The sequence below is a fragment of the Nycticebus coucang genome, chromosome 5 (genome assembly GCF_027406575.1).
Source record: "Nycticebus coucang isolate mNycCou1 chromosome 5, mNycCou1.pri, whole genome shotgun sequence".
Taxonomy (NCBI): Eukaryota; Metazoa; Chordata; class Mammalia; order Primates; family Lorisidae; genus Nycticebus; species Nycticebus coucang.
The window spans coordinates 10,415,354-10,431,973 of NC_069784.1; the positions used below are offsets into that span (position 1 = coordinate 10,415,354).

Genomic DNA, 16,620 nt, shown 5'->3' on the forward strand with positions numbered 1-16,620 from the left:
TCCTTTAACTTTCCTGATTTGGGGGACAGTGAAAATCTGTATCCCTGTAATGGAGCACAAATAGGCTTTTCAAACATTATTTACTTTGTGCTTATAAACAATACTTTTGGAATTACTACTAATGGTTTAGCTCTTGGTTTTTAGAAAATAAACAACTGGCTTGGCGCCTGTGGCTCAAGTGGCTAAGTCTAAGTGTTCGAATCCAGACTAGGCCCGCCAAACAATGACAGCTGCAACCAAAAAAATAGCCAGGCATTGTAGCGGGTGCCTGTAGTCCCAGCTACTTGGGAGCCTGAAGTTAAGAGAATTACTTAAGGCCAGGTTGCTGTGATGCCACGGTACTCTACCCAGGGTGACAGCTTGAGGCTGTCTCAAAAAAAAAAAAAAAAAAAAGAAAGAAAGAAAAGAAAATCAACAATTGTTATTCTTGGCCCACTTTTTTGAAGGAAGATGATGTTGATATCAAGCCTGCAAAAAAAAGTGAGGCTCCATTCACTCATAAAGTGAATATGAAAGCTAGATTTGAACAAATGGCTAAGGCAAGAGAAGAAGAACAAAAAAGAAGAATTGAAGAACAAAAGTTCCTACGCATGCAATTTGAACAACAGGAAATCGATGCGGCACTGCAAAAGGTACCAAGCTTACATATTCTTTATTTTTCAAAGATGCTGTCTTAAAAATCATAGTTTTAACAGGAGGGTAAAAAGAAACAAAAAGGTTTTAATAGTTTTCAAGTCACTGGAATGTTAAGTACACTTTTCGTAAACATACTTATGTTCTTTAAAGAACACTTTTACCCTCAAAATTCTATTAGTAAACCACTGCCCTGAAAATACTTTATTTTAAATGCCAACCTGAATGCACTTCTTTTAATGCAGAAAAGAGAAGAGGAGGAGGAAGAAGGCAGTGTCGTGAATGGCTCCACTATTGAAGATGAAGAGCAAACTAGATTAGGAGCTCCATGGTTCAAGAAACCTCTTAAAAACACATCTGTTGTAGACAGTGAGCCAGTTAGATTCACTGTTAAAGTAACTGGAGAACCCAAACCAGAAGTGACATGGTGGTTTGAAGGAGAACTACTCCAGGATGGAGAAGACTACCAGTATATTGAAAGGGGAGAAACTTACTGCCTTTACTTACCAGAGACTTTCCCAGAAGATGGAGGAGAGTATATGTGTAAAGCAGTGAACAATAAAGGTTCTGCAGCTAGTACCTGTATTCTTACGATTGAAAGTAAGAACTAATCCCCTTTTAATTTTTATACTATTAAAAAAATTTTTTTCTTAAAAACCAACAATAAAAATCACTTTTCTTCTTCTCTTTTCTAGCTGATGACTACTAGTCCCCTTCTCCCCCTGGAACTTTCTCTTTTTCTCCAACTTTCTCACTATATCCATCTTTTCTGTGGCGGGGCCAAAAAAGGAAACCAGAAGTGCCACTATGTTGACTACTTATTCCTTATCCTAAGTCTTCCAAACACAAGCTCATCTAAAAAATACCTTCTTTCTCAAATGAGCACCAGATTTACCACCACCTTATGCAGCAGCAATAAAAAAAAAAATGCATTTAACAGGGGAGAGGGTAGTGGGAAATTCACCCCACTATTCTCTCAGAACCTGTCATAAGGGCCGTGTATTTCCCATAAGAATTATAGCAACTATGTTTTTAAAAACCCAATATATTATTTTGCATGAAAGAATGCCATTTATGAGCTTTTACTCCTATAGTTAGTCTGAAATAGCTGAGATGATGAATTTGGAATCTATCGATGAGTGGATTTTTCCTTAATGATATATCATGTTGGCTGTTGTAGTTTCAGAGTGTTTCTGAAGCAGGTACCTTTTGGGGTTTGGGTGGGGGATGTCATGGAGAAAAACAAAGATCAAAGTAGGACTTTTAACAATTGCCAGAGAAAATCTGATAGAAACTGCCTATACAGTGTTGAGTGCTGAGAATATTAAACATGTATTTTTCTCAAATGTGTGTTATTTAATCAAATTTATAAAGTGAATTTATGTTGTTATCTTGCCTGAACAAATTACTTTTTATCAAGAAAACTTTGTTCATGTTCATTAATAGTTCATGCAGGAGAAAACATTTAAAATAACTGAAGGTTCAAGATATAAGCATATTAGACTTAGGAAAATAATGGTACAACCTTCAATTTAAAAGTCTAGTCTTTAAATGTGGTTTGTAAATAATTAGCTACCATATTCTTTTTTTTTATTAGCTGCCATATTCTATTACCAAATTGTTTTATATTTTAATTTTCTGGAAGACAATTTTATTTTGCAATATAAACCCATAATAAAGTAACTTCCATATTAAAAAAAGCCTTTCTATATTTTAAAGACTTGTGCAGATGTTCACTCCTTTATCATCCCAGTATTTTCTCACAGCATACCTTTAATGAGAAAGTTAAATACAAAGCAGAAAATTCTTTCTACTGATGTCATGTATGAAAGAAGCAAAGCACGCTCTCATAATATTCACCAACGTACATTTATTTATTGAGAAACCATAATGAATACAAAAGTACAGCAATTATGTGTCCTTTTACATCAATGTCTTTAAAGCAAACTCTAAACCACAGTTTGTAAAGTATTCAATTTACCTCAAGTCCAAGCTGCATCTCCCTAAGACACTGTTCCCATCACAGTAGCCATTTTAAGCCAATCTTCTTTTAACACACGGGTAGTTTCTGTAGAGAACATTTTTCTCAGGACGAAAATGCATCGAGCATGCATAAGAAAAAATATATATATATATGCACAAATACATTTAAGAGTTTCTATAGGGGTATCACTGAAGTAAATAAAACCCTAGAATTCATTGGCTTCTTAAAAGCACCAATTTAAAAATCTCTTTAAAGTTTATATTGTGGCAAGAAAAGTCAAGATGCTAACTAAACAAAAAATAACATTAGAGTCAAAATTATCTTTAACGAGGCTTTGTTAAAATGCATTTTAAAATGAAGCAGAATTTGCAGAAAATAAAAATAAGACATCCTCATTAATAAACTCTCATTACCCTACACAACAGGTAACTTTCTAGAGAACTGGTTCTATTGGCAGAGAATGCAAACAAATGAAATGTTACCATTTCTGAATTATTCCTTGTTTCTCTCTGAAGTAGACTACAACTTCTACCCAAACCCACCCTTATGAATTAACTACCAAGTTATTTATTTAAGGATATATTGTACAATGCTTATAAAACAACTGGTATCAAATTACTAGCTTTAGTATTAAAACAATTTTCATTTAAAAAATAAAACTATTTCTCATTTCTAAAAGAAATATCAAACTATAGAACTAAGCATTACTATACCAAGATGTCTTAAAAAAAAATAAAAACATTGTCAAACTTTTAAGTGCTAAATGAATTAGTTCAATTTCAATCTAAACTAAACATTGTTTCTAGCACTAACATCCACTGTATTCAAATGAACTGGCTCACCTTTGCTGCTTTCCACTTATTTCAAGGTTAAGATTAGCGCCATTTAAAATAATGCTTATGGTATCATTGAAGGCTTATGGTAATGAATAAAAAATTCTCATGAGATAGAAACAATGCCCCAATATCTATTAGCATTCATCTGTATTTTCCTTTATAAAAATGCAAGCTACAACTAACCAAATCTCCACAGGCTCCTTAGGTTCAAAAAGCTCCTTTATATAATCAATCTTACATACCTATCATTGACTATGAAAACATACATACAAATATAAATGTGGTGCAGTAACTGTATAACTTAAGAAATTTAACAGTTCATGGAACATTTAAGATCAAGTGAATAGCACTTCAAAATGAAAAGTGATAAAAAGCAGGTACATTACACCCTATACCATATTATGTATGGGAATACATTTCATATTTCTCAATTATGATTTGCCAATTTTACCTTCTACATTGAGCCCTTCTATGGTCCATGCTCATCGGCTCACCAATGGCATACACTCAAAGGATTCCTCTTTATGGGTAACTATCTCAGGACCTGATTTTATGAGCTATGATTTGGTGCTTGCAGCATCTTCAGCACTGTGTGTGAAAATGAAGGCAGTATTTTTGAATATTTTTCTTTGTTGTAGAGATAAGCAGGAGTTTTAAAAGGATCAGCACATTTTAGAAATCGAATAAACAAAACTGAAATGATGCTGCTTTAATACAGTCATCTTAACTCAAAATAGGTACCAGTTAAAATCATCTATAAAAACACACAAACATTTTAAACTGGCAAAAAATAAAATAAATGCAGTGTCAGTCATTAAAATATTATTAAAATCAGAAAAATACTGGTTGCTACAGATTACGAAAGGTTATTTGCTATACAGTTAACATTTCACTGATGCACATGCCTTTTATCAAAACATACTGCCAGTATATTCCTTTTTCAGCATATATAAAAGTAATGAGAACTGAATTGTCTAAGAAAAAATACCATAATAAAACTCTGACCCATAATATCCTTACTGAATTACTACAGTTTAAGAAGAAAAAAGAAAAAAAAGAAAAAAAATCATAGCTTTGGAGGGCAGAGAAAATGTCCTATCAATCATATAAACAGATTGTGAAGGCTGTTGAAGTTTCCGAACAAGTGATTTTCTAAATTTTGAATACTATGTAATTGTCCTTTCTTAATTGTAACACTTCTACGTTTGGGGGAAAAAAATACAAAAAGATTTGGATATAGTTCACTTGCAATCTACTAATTTTTCTGTTTTTAATTGGTAAGAAAAAAAAAACTAAAGTAAAAAACATAACCCAGAAATGTAAACAGCTGCTTGAACTTACAGACTTTCCATTAAAATGGTAGCATAATAACAAAATAACATTTTGGGGAAGCAGTAGCAGATTGCTTTTGAATACACAACCACAAAAACCTCACAGGGACAACATTAATGTACTGAAATATTTATTTATATATGTCCTTAGGTTGTGCTTACCTGTTGCTTTTTGCAGCAGAACCTAAGGTGGAAGGTCTGGGAAGGCACTGTGAAGTATAAATAATTGCACTGTTTGCAATTAATAAAGATTTTAAACCTTAAATGAATCAAAATCAACAGCCTCCAATTTGTGAGTTATGATATTGAAATCAACTGAACTATTTCTTCAGTTTAATTAATAAATGCACCACTTTCCTAAAAGGTCATCCGTAAAACAGTATCATGCAAAATACTGAAATTGTTCATGTCAACACCCTACTCTTAAAGATAACAGAAAAACTAACTTAACTATCAAACTTCAAACTAGAACTACATATCCAGATCTAAAATAAGGGTAAGGGAAGTCACTCTAGGTTATATAAAACAATCAAAAACATTTCAAAATATCTACAATGAACTGTACTGCTATATTCCACATTGTAGGTAATCTCACCATTTATGTCCTAACACATCTTCCTTTAAAGTATATTCAAAACAACAAATGGTGCTCTCTACCAATAACAAAATATATATCTATGAAATGGTGTTAAAACTGCTACATTGCTCATTATTTGCAAACTGAAATCCACTTCTGTTTGATACATTTCAAGTCTTTCATATTAATATATAAGATATGCATATTTTACACTGAAAAACATTATTTTAGGAGCACCAGTAATACTATTCAACTTTGTTAATGATCAGTTTTCTTTAGCTATGGCTAAAGCACACAAAAATACTTACCCATTAAGCTCACTTAAAAAAAAAAAATACAGAACTATGTATTATTCTATGTTAAATTAAAAAGCAATTATGGTTTTCCAAGATATCAGCACTGTATTCCAACATAATATTCAAACAAAGTATGGCATTTGCATTATGTGGAACATTGACAAAAAGATACTGTTGCAGTTCATCAATTTGTCATTCTGATGTACTTACAGTGCAATGCTCCTTGAAGGAACACAATCAAGGATGATACACAGCACAGTCCTCCTCACCCCTACAGAGCTAGTTCTATACTGGCTGGATCAAACCTGCACTTCAACAGACAATGGCAAGACAGACTGTATTTGCATGTGGTCTAATATATTAATATGCAAAGAGCCAACAAATATGCAAAGAGTAAAACAATGGATTTCAACAAAATAGCAGAACTTCAGCATGAGTGTTAAAGAGTAATAAAATGATTTTAAGTACATAAAAAATTAAACTGATTCAATGACTGGACTTGTGCATTTACAAAACAAAGCTTATCTATACTGCAAAAAGAAAAAAAAAGCTTGAACGTTTCCATACCCCATTTATGTTTCAATGGCAGATGCAATGTAGCTATACTTTTTTCATCTATTCACTTTTCTATCCTAAATTTAGAAAGAAACACACTAGTATTATATACATTGAAAGAGTTGCTTTACATGGAAAAACACTGTTCTTATTAGGCTATTCATATTCACTATCTGAAAACTGTTTAAAATTAGTTATGCTGAAACAGTCTTGGAAATCAAGTAATTATGAAATTAAGAACAGAAAGGTTAACTGTTATAGCAGCAGTACAGATCTGAAACAGTGGTCATGTATAAAAGGAAATTTCACTGTTAATGCAATGGAAGTATGCCAAAAGATCATTGTACACACATGCAGTTTTTAATCAAACACAAGGAAAAAAAATGAAGATATCAGGATCACTTGTGCTGAAACAGCCAAATACAATAAATAGAAAAGATCTTCCAATCTACCACTATACTGCAAGGGGGAGAAAACATGCCAGTGTTTATAAAACTCAATATTTCATGGGGAAAACTTATATATTTGTGTATATGTATCTTAATTTATCATTGCTAAATTATGAATCCTTTAAATAGCCACATATCCAACTTACCGACACAGGAGGTTTCATATCATTTATTGTAAAGCACAAAACAGGCATTTTAAAAGTGAAAGTATACATTGAAAAAGTACATTTATATCACAAAGCATTGACCACATAATAGTTGCAAATACATTTGCTGGAATGTGTACATCTACACTAAATACTAAAAACAAACCAATTTTCATTTCTACACAGAAATATTAACCTCCTATCAGTAGTGATAGATATTTTGTACATTTTCAAAAAAAAAAAAAAAAAAAAAAACCAAAGGAAAAAAAACACTATTTTAAACCAAAAACAAAATTAAGATCTTCATCAAGTCGTCTGCATCCATATATTTAACAAAGGTTTTTTTCCCCCACACAATGAAGCAAATACTGTATTGTCCACTTCTTATTATTGGCCCTGTGCAGAAGAGATACATAAGAAATACACAAAAAGTTAAAGAAAATCCTTGAAATGGAGCTAATTCAGGAGTGAATCCTTTAAGAAAGAAAAACTGGTTAATATAAATGGTGGTGGCTTCTTGCATGATTTCCCTGGGGGAAGAAAATTTATTTTTAAAATCATTGAACTGCAGGAGTATTCAGCACTCAAGTTGCCAGAAAACATTATAAAAAAACCCAAACAGTACACCAGTATTTCATTTAATAAGTTATATTTTGCCAGATAAAAATTTAAAAGGCCAACATACTCTCAAGCAAACAACAAACATGCAGGAAACATGACTGGATTAGAAACCAACAAATTAACAAATTTATTATACCTGAGGTGCTGGAGGATGTTGTGGCATTCCCTGGGGACTTGTCTGGGCATAGTAGGCTGCCTGCTGTCTGTAGTACTCAGCCCAGGCTGCACTATAATCTGGCTGACCACCTGGTGGAGCCCCAGTAGGAGCAGGAACGGCTTGACCTTTGAAAAAACAGACAAATTTTGTTGCTGTAATCACAATTAAAAGCCCAAAAGAATCTCATTTCTAATAAAAATAATACCTTGCTTCTTGTAATATTCCTCCCAAGCCTTTGAATAATCTTGTGTCTGCCCTTGTTGACCTAAAAAAAACCCCCTGTATTTTAATACAAAATTATAACCACTGTAAGGTACAGGTTATAAAGACAAAAGTAGAGGGGCAGAATTACTCCTGTTTTAAATGTTCATTAGAAGTGTCAGAAAACTCCTCTGCCATTAAAAAAACCCCACTATATTCTTTCTGCCTTATATTAATTATAAATTAACCAAGCCAAAATCTACATAGCTTTAACTAAGAAGGGTAAAGATTTCTGCATAAACTGGATTCAATTCCAAAAGTGCTAAACTGTTAAAGCTCTGAATTTGTAAAGTGCTTCAGTAAGTGGTCTGTAAGTACATTTTTAGATGGGTTCCCTGGCAGTGATGAACAGAAAGGGTGAGGAGGGGGGAAACTACTTTTTTTTTGCGGGGGTGGTGTTGGTGGTGTCTCTTCTCCATTTGGATAGATTCGTCATATATTATAGGTTTTGAATAAAAATGCAAGTCCTTAATGCAAGATTTCAAAAAACATTTAAGGGAACCCATCCCCAAACCCAATTAAAGGCCAACATTTTTCACATTAATAACCTATAAACTATGTATAAGAAAACTAGTCTTCAAGATACATTTTAATAAGATGTTTACAGTTTTAATGATATGTTCAACTCACAAAACAATTTTATTAAAAGGTGACAAAAGATATAAAGAACAAGATCAATGAAACATGGTAAACTTTCATGATCATATCTTTCTCTATGCAGGGTGACCAGGAAGAGTGTAGTGGCTGAGGCCTGTAATCCTACCACTCTGGGAGACTGGGGTGGGTGGATTGCTTGAGTACAGGAGTTTGAGACCAGCCTGAGCAAGAGATCCTGTCTCTACTAAACTAAAAATAGAAAAATTAGCAGCCGGGCAAGGTGGCTCACGCCTGTAATCCTAGCACTCTGGGAGGCTGAGGTGGATGGATAGCCTGAGCTCACAGGTTCGAGACCAGCCTGAGCAAGAGCTACAGCGAGACCCAGCACTAAAAATAGCTGGGAATTGTGGCCGGTGCCTGTAGTCTCCAGTTACTTAGGAAGCTGAGGCAAGAGAATCGCTTGAGCCCAAGAGTTTGAGGTTACTGTGAGCAAAGACACTAAGGCACTCTATTGACAGTGTCTAAGATTAAGACTAAGACTAAGACTAAGACAAAGACTCTGTGTCAAAGAAAAAAAAGACACAATGCTTTGGCACTGTAGCCTCAGTGAAAGACTAAGACTGTCTCAAAGAGAGAAAAAAAAAGAGGGAGATCTATAACTAAATGGAATGCATGAATTTGAATGGGTGGTGAATTAAAACATGAACAAAAAATCATAGAAAATGATGACACCAAATGTTTTCTGCAGTATTTGTCCTAGTTAGCCCCTTTAGTTAAGCACTGTTTTATTTAGTTTGTAATTCCCTTGGCTCTATGAAATAATCATTACAGACCAAAAATACTGGACCAAAGACATATAGAAGCTGTTTTTGTGTCTGGTGGATGTTGCTAATAAGGTAACTTTATAGTTTCAGAAGGCAGTCTTTCACCATAGTAAAACAGGTCATAAAACATAAGCAACTAAGTAAAGGACAATTAAAAATTTATGACTATTAATTTTAAAAATACATGGAAAAACCTCTCTTCTTCGGGTAACAATAGAGAAATCTCATATACTATTTTTAAAGTTCTCATATTCTTTGTCTTCTTTCTATAAATAACTTTTCAAAGAAGTGAGTTTAACACTTTGATCATATGAAGAGACACAATTCAAGCAGATCTGAAACAGGCTTCAATATTTAGAAAATTGCCAAATATTCCAGTAACAATGGCAATAAAACGACACAATGTCTCTTACAAATTGAACACGAGGGCGGCACCTGTGGCTCAAAGAGTCGGGTGCCAGCCCAATATGCCAGAGGTGGCAGGTTCAAACCCAGCCCCGGCCAAAAAGTGCAGAAAAAAATAAAATAAAATAAAAAGACTTAAAAAAAAAATTAAATAAAAAAACAAAACAAAACCAAACCCCAAGTTGAACACATGAAACCTCAAAAAAAAAAACAACAAAAAAAAACTAAACCTCATTGTAAGAGATGCTCATTTTTGAGGCAAATTAATTATAATTTGGTAGTGATCGGCAGATGCACTAACAGATAAAATCTGTCAGATTCATTCCCTAAAAACTCAGAACCCTCCCAAACTGATATATACCTGTGGAAAGCTAATAATAAACATATTCTAAGAAAAATACTTCTTAAGTTAAATAAGTTGTCAACATTTGACATTCCAATCTTAGAAGATATCCAAGAAAAACTCATTTCACTCTTCCAACCTACAGGGCAAATGTGATTCATTTGACCAGTTGGAAATAGAGAAGTAACTTTCCCTATCTACTCTGTTAAGACTCGGTGCTCTCCTTGGCCTTCTGTACCTCCTCCAGCCTCCTTTAGATATGTACTTACTTATCTTGCTCCCCTTATTCCTCTTTATTCACTGTATTGATGCCAAATATTTTAAGTCTATACTTCAATAGAACATTATCTAATTTATTTTTTGAGACAGAGTTGCACTATGGTGCCCTCGGTAGAGTTAAGGCCATTACAGCTCAGAGCGCTTGGGCTTAAGTGATTCTCTTGCCTCAACTTCCCCAGTAGCTGGGACTACAGGCACCCGTGAAAATGCCCGGCTATTTTTTTGTTGTAGTCGTTCGTTATTGTTGTTTGGCAGGCCCGAGCGTATGTGGCTGGTGCCCTAGCAGCTGAGCCTATTTGTTTATTTTTATTTATTTATTTTTTTTGGAGACAGTCTCATTAGGCGTCACACAGCTCACAGAAACCTCTGACCTTTAGGCTGAAGAGATTCTCTTGCCTCAGCCTCCCAAGTAGCTGGGACTATAGGCGCCCGCCACAATGCATGGCTATTTTTTTTTTAGAGAGGAGGTCTTCCTCTGGCTCAGGCTGGTCTTGAACCTGCGAGCTCAGGCAATCCACCTGCCTCAGCCTCCTAAATGCTGGGATTATAGCGTGAGCCACCATACCTGGCTAATATTTACATAAAGCTTCACAACATACAAAGTTTTGCTCTTACTTCATTTTGTCCAAAAGATGCAATGAACTCTAGCTGTGGAGTTCTACCTGTTAACAATGTATTACATACCAAGAGATAGGCCTTGATTGAATAGATTCTCACACTAAGAATCCCTATACAGGGCGGCGCCTGTGGCTCAGTCGGTAGGGCACCGGCCCCATATACCGAGGGTGGTGGGTTCAAACCCGGCCCCGGCCAAACTGCAACCAAAAAAATAGCCAGGCGTTGTGGCAGGCGCCTGTAGTCCCAGCTACTCAGGAGGCTGAGGCAAGAGAATCGCTTAAGCCCAGGAGTTGGAGGTTGCTGTGAGCTGTGTGAGGCCATGGCACTCTACCGAGGGCTATAAAGTAAGACTCTAGTCTCTACAAAAAAAAAAAAAAAAAAAAAAAAAGAATCCCTATACACCTGCAGTCTTCCCACAAGTCCTCATTCTCCCCCTCTATCAGGTTTAAGCTACCAGATGCTAAACGTTCAAAGTCTACCATATCAGTGTTTAACCTTATAAAGGCCTTCCTTAAGTCATACTTTCCCTAAAATGTCTTTGCTTAGCCTCATCTAAACTAGAACTACCTCTGTCTACTTTGAAACCCTATTTTTTGGGCGGCGCCTGTGGCTCAGTGAGTAGGGCGGCGGCCCCATATGCCGAGGGTGGAGGGTTCAAACCCAGCCCCGGCCAAACTGCAACAACAACAACAAAAAAAAATAGCCAGGCGCCTGTAGTCCCAGCTGCTCGGGAGGCTGAGGCAAGAGAATCGCGTAAGCCCAAGAATTAGAGGTTGCTGTGAGCCGTGTGACGCCACGGCACTCTACCTGAGGGTGGTACAGTGAGACTCTGTCTCTACCAAAAAAAAAAAAAAAAAGAAACCCTATTTGTTTTCCCAGGGTCTTTAGCTATTCTAGCTTCGAATATATCTAACTCCAGATTGCTGACACTCTTTGACTTGTAATTCCTTTTTTTTAACCCTCTATAATCTCATCTTTAAGATTTCTCTCCTGAGTTCTCTGAGTGTTATCGTAGGAGATTTAGAATCATTTTAAAAAATAAAACTAATGTTGGAAATTTAAACTCACATCTAGCAGAGGTTTGTTTACTAATAAACATATCAAATTTACAGCATTGACAGGGTTTTCTGTTCCTAAAAAGAAAAGCTGAAACTAGAGTTCAAAAGCTGAGGTGCTGAAGAGGGTACCTGGATGAGGAGCCAGGAAATCTGAAGTCCTTAGAATTCTAGCCCTGCCACCAGAAGAGTAATATGGTAGTAATCCAACCCAAATAAAGATCTTTATTTTCCTATAATATTATTCCTTTTTCTCCTTCCGTTTAAAAAACTTAAAGAGTGAACCATACTAGCTTTATGCTTCTTAAGGTCTCTTATTCGTGGTAAAACAATTCTGATTCTGAGGACAAGTAAGGGATCTAGAAGAAATTAGAACTGTTATGCAATGAATCGTTTACTAAAAGAGCTTTTATAGAACAGATGAATTGACCCTGTACCTATCATACAATGAAAAATGCTCATTAAAAAAAAAAATAAATAAAAAAGAAAAATGCTCATTAAATGCCTGACCAGATTATCCAGCATTATTTCCCTTAAGATTTACATGTAAGAAGGAATCATCACCTAATCAGTGCACTCTGTTCATAAAATTAACAGGTGATCCCTGTAGTAGTATAGAAAAATAAACAGAAAAGGTGGAGGAGGGAAGATCTTTAGTCACTGTTAGCTAATTATTTCTGTATCTGTTCACACAGAAGAATTAAGATAGTACAGCACAGTATCACTGAAATCAGAATTTTAGAGAACAGTTGGCAGGAAAATGATAGAAAATAAAAAAATTAAGACCAAGACAAGGTAAAATGTCTACACTTACAATTAAAATTAGAATCTAACATATCCACTCATTTTACACAAGTACAATGTAAATTTATTGATGGCCATGTTGCAAAGAAACAATAAAAGAATCCACACTCATTCCCCAATAATTACCTAAGCCCATCAACAGAGCTTTGTCTTCACCCACTTTGTACATTTAATTAATGAACATGTCTGACATATTATCCACTGTGAAAATTTTAAGTTGGACCTAATGGTTTTTTTTTTCTTTCTTTTTTTTATAGAGACAGAGTCTTATTTTGTTGCCCTTGATAGAGTGCCGCGGCGTCACAGAGCTCACAGCAACCTCCAACTCCTGGAGGTTAGGCGATTCTCTTGCTTCAGCCTCCCTGGTAGCTGGGACTACAGGCATCCGTCCAATGCCTGGCTATTTTTTTGTTGCAGTTTGGCCTGGGCTGGGTTTGAACCTGCCACTCTCAGTATATGGGGCCAGCGCCCTACCCACTGAGCCACAGGCGCCGCCCAGAGCTAATGGTTTTTAATCCGAACATCCTTAACTCTTAAAATTTTTTTTAAGAGACAGAGGCACTTGTGTTGTCTAGGCTAGCCTTAATCTCCTGGGTTTAAGGGGTCCTCCCACCTCAACTTTCCAAGTAGATAGCTACAGGTATGTACCACAGACGTGGTTCATGCTCAATTCTTTAAAATGGTGGTGCTATTTCATAGGTTCTACTGACCACTATGCTATCAGGGCATACTTAATAATAGCATCTCTATTCTGTCTCAAAAGTATCCCAGCTCAGAAAACAAATTTTGTAGTCACTCTACTTAGAGTATGCTGTTTTGAAGTTAAGTTTCTTTTTACAGATTTTAGCTACTATAGATCTGTTTAAGATCACCTGGGTCCCCAGGACACAAATTAATCAAATCTGCTATAGCCTCAGAATTAAGATGCAGCAGGACACTCCTACAAAGCCATTCTAACAGCAAAAACCATTTTTTCTTTCTTAAACAGAAATCACGTAAGTAGAACATCTTTACCACCAGGTATATATACTTTTACACAAAAAAGTTTTATATTGTCTTCTGAAAATTTTTCTTTCTACAGAAAATGAGGAACGTTTTTAAGCAAAGAAACATTAAAACTTACATTCAGAATCAATCATAAGTAGATTGTATCTTATGATAAAACTCTACTATCTATAGATTCTTTCCATGCAAGGGAAGGATGGGCAAGTTCATCTATTTAGCTTTTCATGTGTAACAACTGGCTGTAGCATGTGCTAATTTTAAATGTCTAAGAGCAAAAGCATCTGAAAAGTAACTATTTTTCCAGAGTATATTATCAGGTTCCAAATAGTCCCTGAAAGAGAAAGATCTGGGACACAGGAATGGACCCAAACACTACTTGAAGTAAGATTCTGGTTCTCCCATTAGCAGTTGTATGACCCATTGCCCAACCTATACACATTAAACGTCAGTGAAGAGACAGTTCTTTTCCTTTGTGGTAGTTTGTACTAATATATTTGTAAATTCTTTAACAACTGTACCTCTATGAGCATATGATAAGCAGAAGATAAGGCTCCTACCTAGCTCTTATGCCCATGACAGAAATGTCAGCATCTATCACTATGTTTGGCATATAGTATGTACACTATTACTGCTCAATGAAAATGACTTTCCTAAGAAAAATGTTTTTCATTTTTCATATATGCAAATGTTATTTATGTAATTCACATCCTCTGTCACTGTAGGTTACTTCTTACCTGCGTATTTTGCAGCAAATATAACCAATTTTTGCCTGGCATTCTACAATCTTTTGGCTATTTAGGCTAATAATATATATAATATTCAATGTTACATGTGCCAATGAGGAAATTTCTGGTTTCAATTCATAACTGGTTGACAAATACAACCAGAAATAAAGACTTCCTTGCTATGTAACCACAAATTTAACAATTATTTGTATAAGGCAGCGCCTGTGGCTCAGTGAGTAGGGTGCCAGCCCTATATACCGAGAGTGGCAGGTTCAAACCCAGCCCCGGCCAATTGCAACAAAAAATAGCTGGGTGTTGTGGTGGGCACCTGTAGTCCCAGCTACTTGGGAGGGTGAGGCAAGAGAATCGCCTAAGCCCAAGAGCTGGAGGTTGCTGTGAGCTGTGATGCCACGGCACTCTACCGAGTGTGACAAAGTGAGACTCTGTCTCTAAAAGAACAAAAAAATAAATAAAAATTATTTGTATAGTTGTAAGAGTCTTGATATGTCTACAAATCCAGTGTGACCTTAGAATAAATTCTTATTCAATTATTCTCCTCTTCAGGCCTGGTGTGGTGGCTCAATGCCTATAATCCTAGCACTCTAGAAAGCTAAGGTAGGAGTATTGCTTGAGCAAAAATGAGACCCATCTCCAATAAAAACAGAAAAACTTAGGCGTTGTGGTAGGTGCAGAGTCCCAGCTGCTTGGGAGACTGAGGAAGGAGGATAGCTTGACCCCAAGAGGTAATTTGTGAGCTAGGGTGATGCACAGCACTCTACCCACAGCAACAGAGACTCTGTTTCAAAAAAACAAAACAAAAGAAAAAACCCCACGCAATTATTCTCCTCCTCAAGATTTTAAAAGTTAATAATAAATGGATAAAAGTCACTTATGGCAATAAAAATATGGTAAAAACACGCTTTTATTAAAATCTTCAAAATTCTAATATATATTTACTAAGGGTTTCAACTCAAACACATACTTCTAAAACATGTACAACATACCCATTTTCTTGTAGTACTCTTCCCAAGCCTTGGTATAATCAACCTGTCCAGCTGGAGCTGGATTCTGCTGATCTCCTTTTTCAAGAAAAACAAAACAAAAAACAGGATTACAGTTTTGAAAAGGCAATTTCGGGTCTTCATATTGACCATAGAAGTTGGCAATGAGAGCAGGAGGGAGGTTCTGCATCGTACTGGCATCCCTGTTAGTGCTCACTATAAAGCACTGGGGATACAGACGGGGATACAGAGATTGTGGACAGAAGACAACCAATGTGTTTGGAAGACTGATTATACTGAATGTTAGTAAACTGAGTCAAATAAGGAAATACACTGAGGATACTGGTTTCTTGCCACTTACAAGTTCTAGAAGGGAAAAAGCAAGAAAATGTTGAAATAAATTTACAGGTGATTTTTTTTTTTTTAAAACCAGATATGGATGTTTATGTGTTTTTTTTTTTTTACCTATGTATATAAAGAGATATTCTAGCTGTCTGTTGAAAGGAGCTGGAAGCAATGAGACCTCAGTAGCAATGAGCATACTCAATGTGGTTTGTCAACACCATCCTAAAATGGCTGGCTAATTCCAGGGTTGGAGCCCAGAAAGCACAAAATATCCATCTTGTCAGATAGTAAGAAGTGCTTAAAGAATGACAAGCATTTCAGAAAGATAAAGGAATCATCTTGATTGGCCAAATCTAGGATAATCTGCCTATCAAAATAATAACAAGAATTTAAATGCGTAACACATTAAAACTCAGAAATCCCTTCTGATATGATATAAAGAACTCAATAGGACGAAAAGGAAAGCTTTTTTTTTTTTACAGTAAAATATCAACTTAAAGGCACAATGATGGAAATAGAAAATCATCACAGTGGTAGCTGAATCAGGAAGAGTTATCAGTGAAGGCTAAGGCTAATAGGTTGAAATTTGAGGAAGAATAAGATACTGACATAAACTTAGCACAAGGCCCCAGAAAAATACTAATTAATTTCACAGGGGGAATAAAAGAGATTTCATAGCATGGAATCCTGGCAGACACCAAGCTGACTGAGTAATCAAGATTACCATCACCAGGGATGAAACACATGTCAGTATTTTATCACCCCTGAGGAAA

At 35.6% G+C, this 16,620-nt stretch overlaps 2 protein-coding genes across 22 annotated transcripts in view; one reads left to right on the forward strand and one right to left on the reverse strand.

The window, feature by feature from the left end:
• NEXN (nexilin F-actin binding protein) overlaps nucleotides 1-1,663 on the forward strand; it is a 40,153-nt gene extending 38,490 nt beyond the window's left edge. For 6 of the 9 annotated variants that reach the window (XM_053592377.1, XM_053592375.1, XM_053592371.1 and 3 more), the window contains 3 exons: nucleotides 447-632; nucleotides 879-1,233; nucleotides 1,329-1,663. In XM_053592377.1, the coding sequence (XP_053448352.1) occupies nucleotides 447-632; nucleotides 879-1,233; nucleotides 1,329-1,342 (555 nt within the window). In that variant the 3' untranslated portion in view covers nucleotides 1,343-1,663. The other 3 variants (XM_053592372.1, XM_053592376.1, XM_053592374.1) reach the window with 2 other exon arrangements.
• Nucleotides 1,664-2,483: 820 nt separating this feature from the next.
• Nucleotides 2,484-16,620, reverse strand: part of FUBP1 (far upstream element binding protein 1) — a 43,057-nt gene continuing 28,920 nt past the window's right edge. For 4 of the 13 annotated variants that reach the window (XM_053592360.1, XM_053592364.1, XM_053592363.1 and 1 more), the window contains 4 exons: nucleotides 15,506-15,580; nucleotides 7,565-7,710; nucleotides 4,947-4,993; nucleotides 2,484-4,041 (listed from right to left, as the gene is read on the reverse strand). In XM_053592360.1, coding sequence (XP_053448335.1) covers nucleotides 4,011-4,041; nucleotides 4,947-4,993; nucleotides 7,565-7,710; nucleotides 15,506-15,580 — 299 coding nt within the window. In that variant the 3' untranslated portion in view covers nucleotides 2,484-4,010. Of the gene's footprint in view, nucleotides 7,204-7,564; nucleotides 7,711-15,505; nucleotides 15,581-16,620 lie in introns of all 13 variants that reach the window. The other 9 variants (XM_053592369.1, XM_053592368.1, XM_053592366.1 and 6 more) reach the window with 6 other exon arrangements.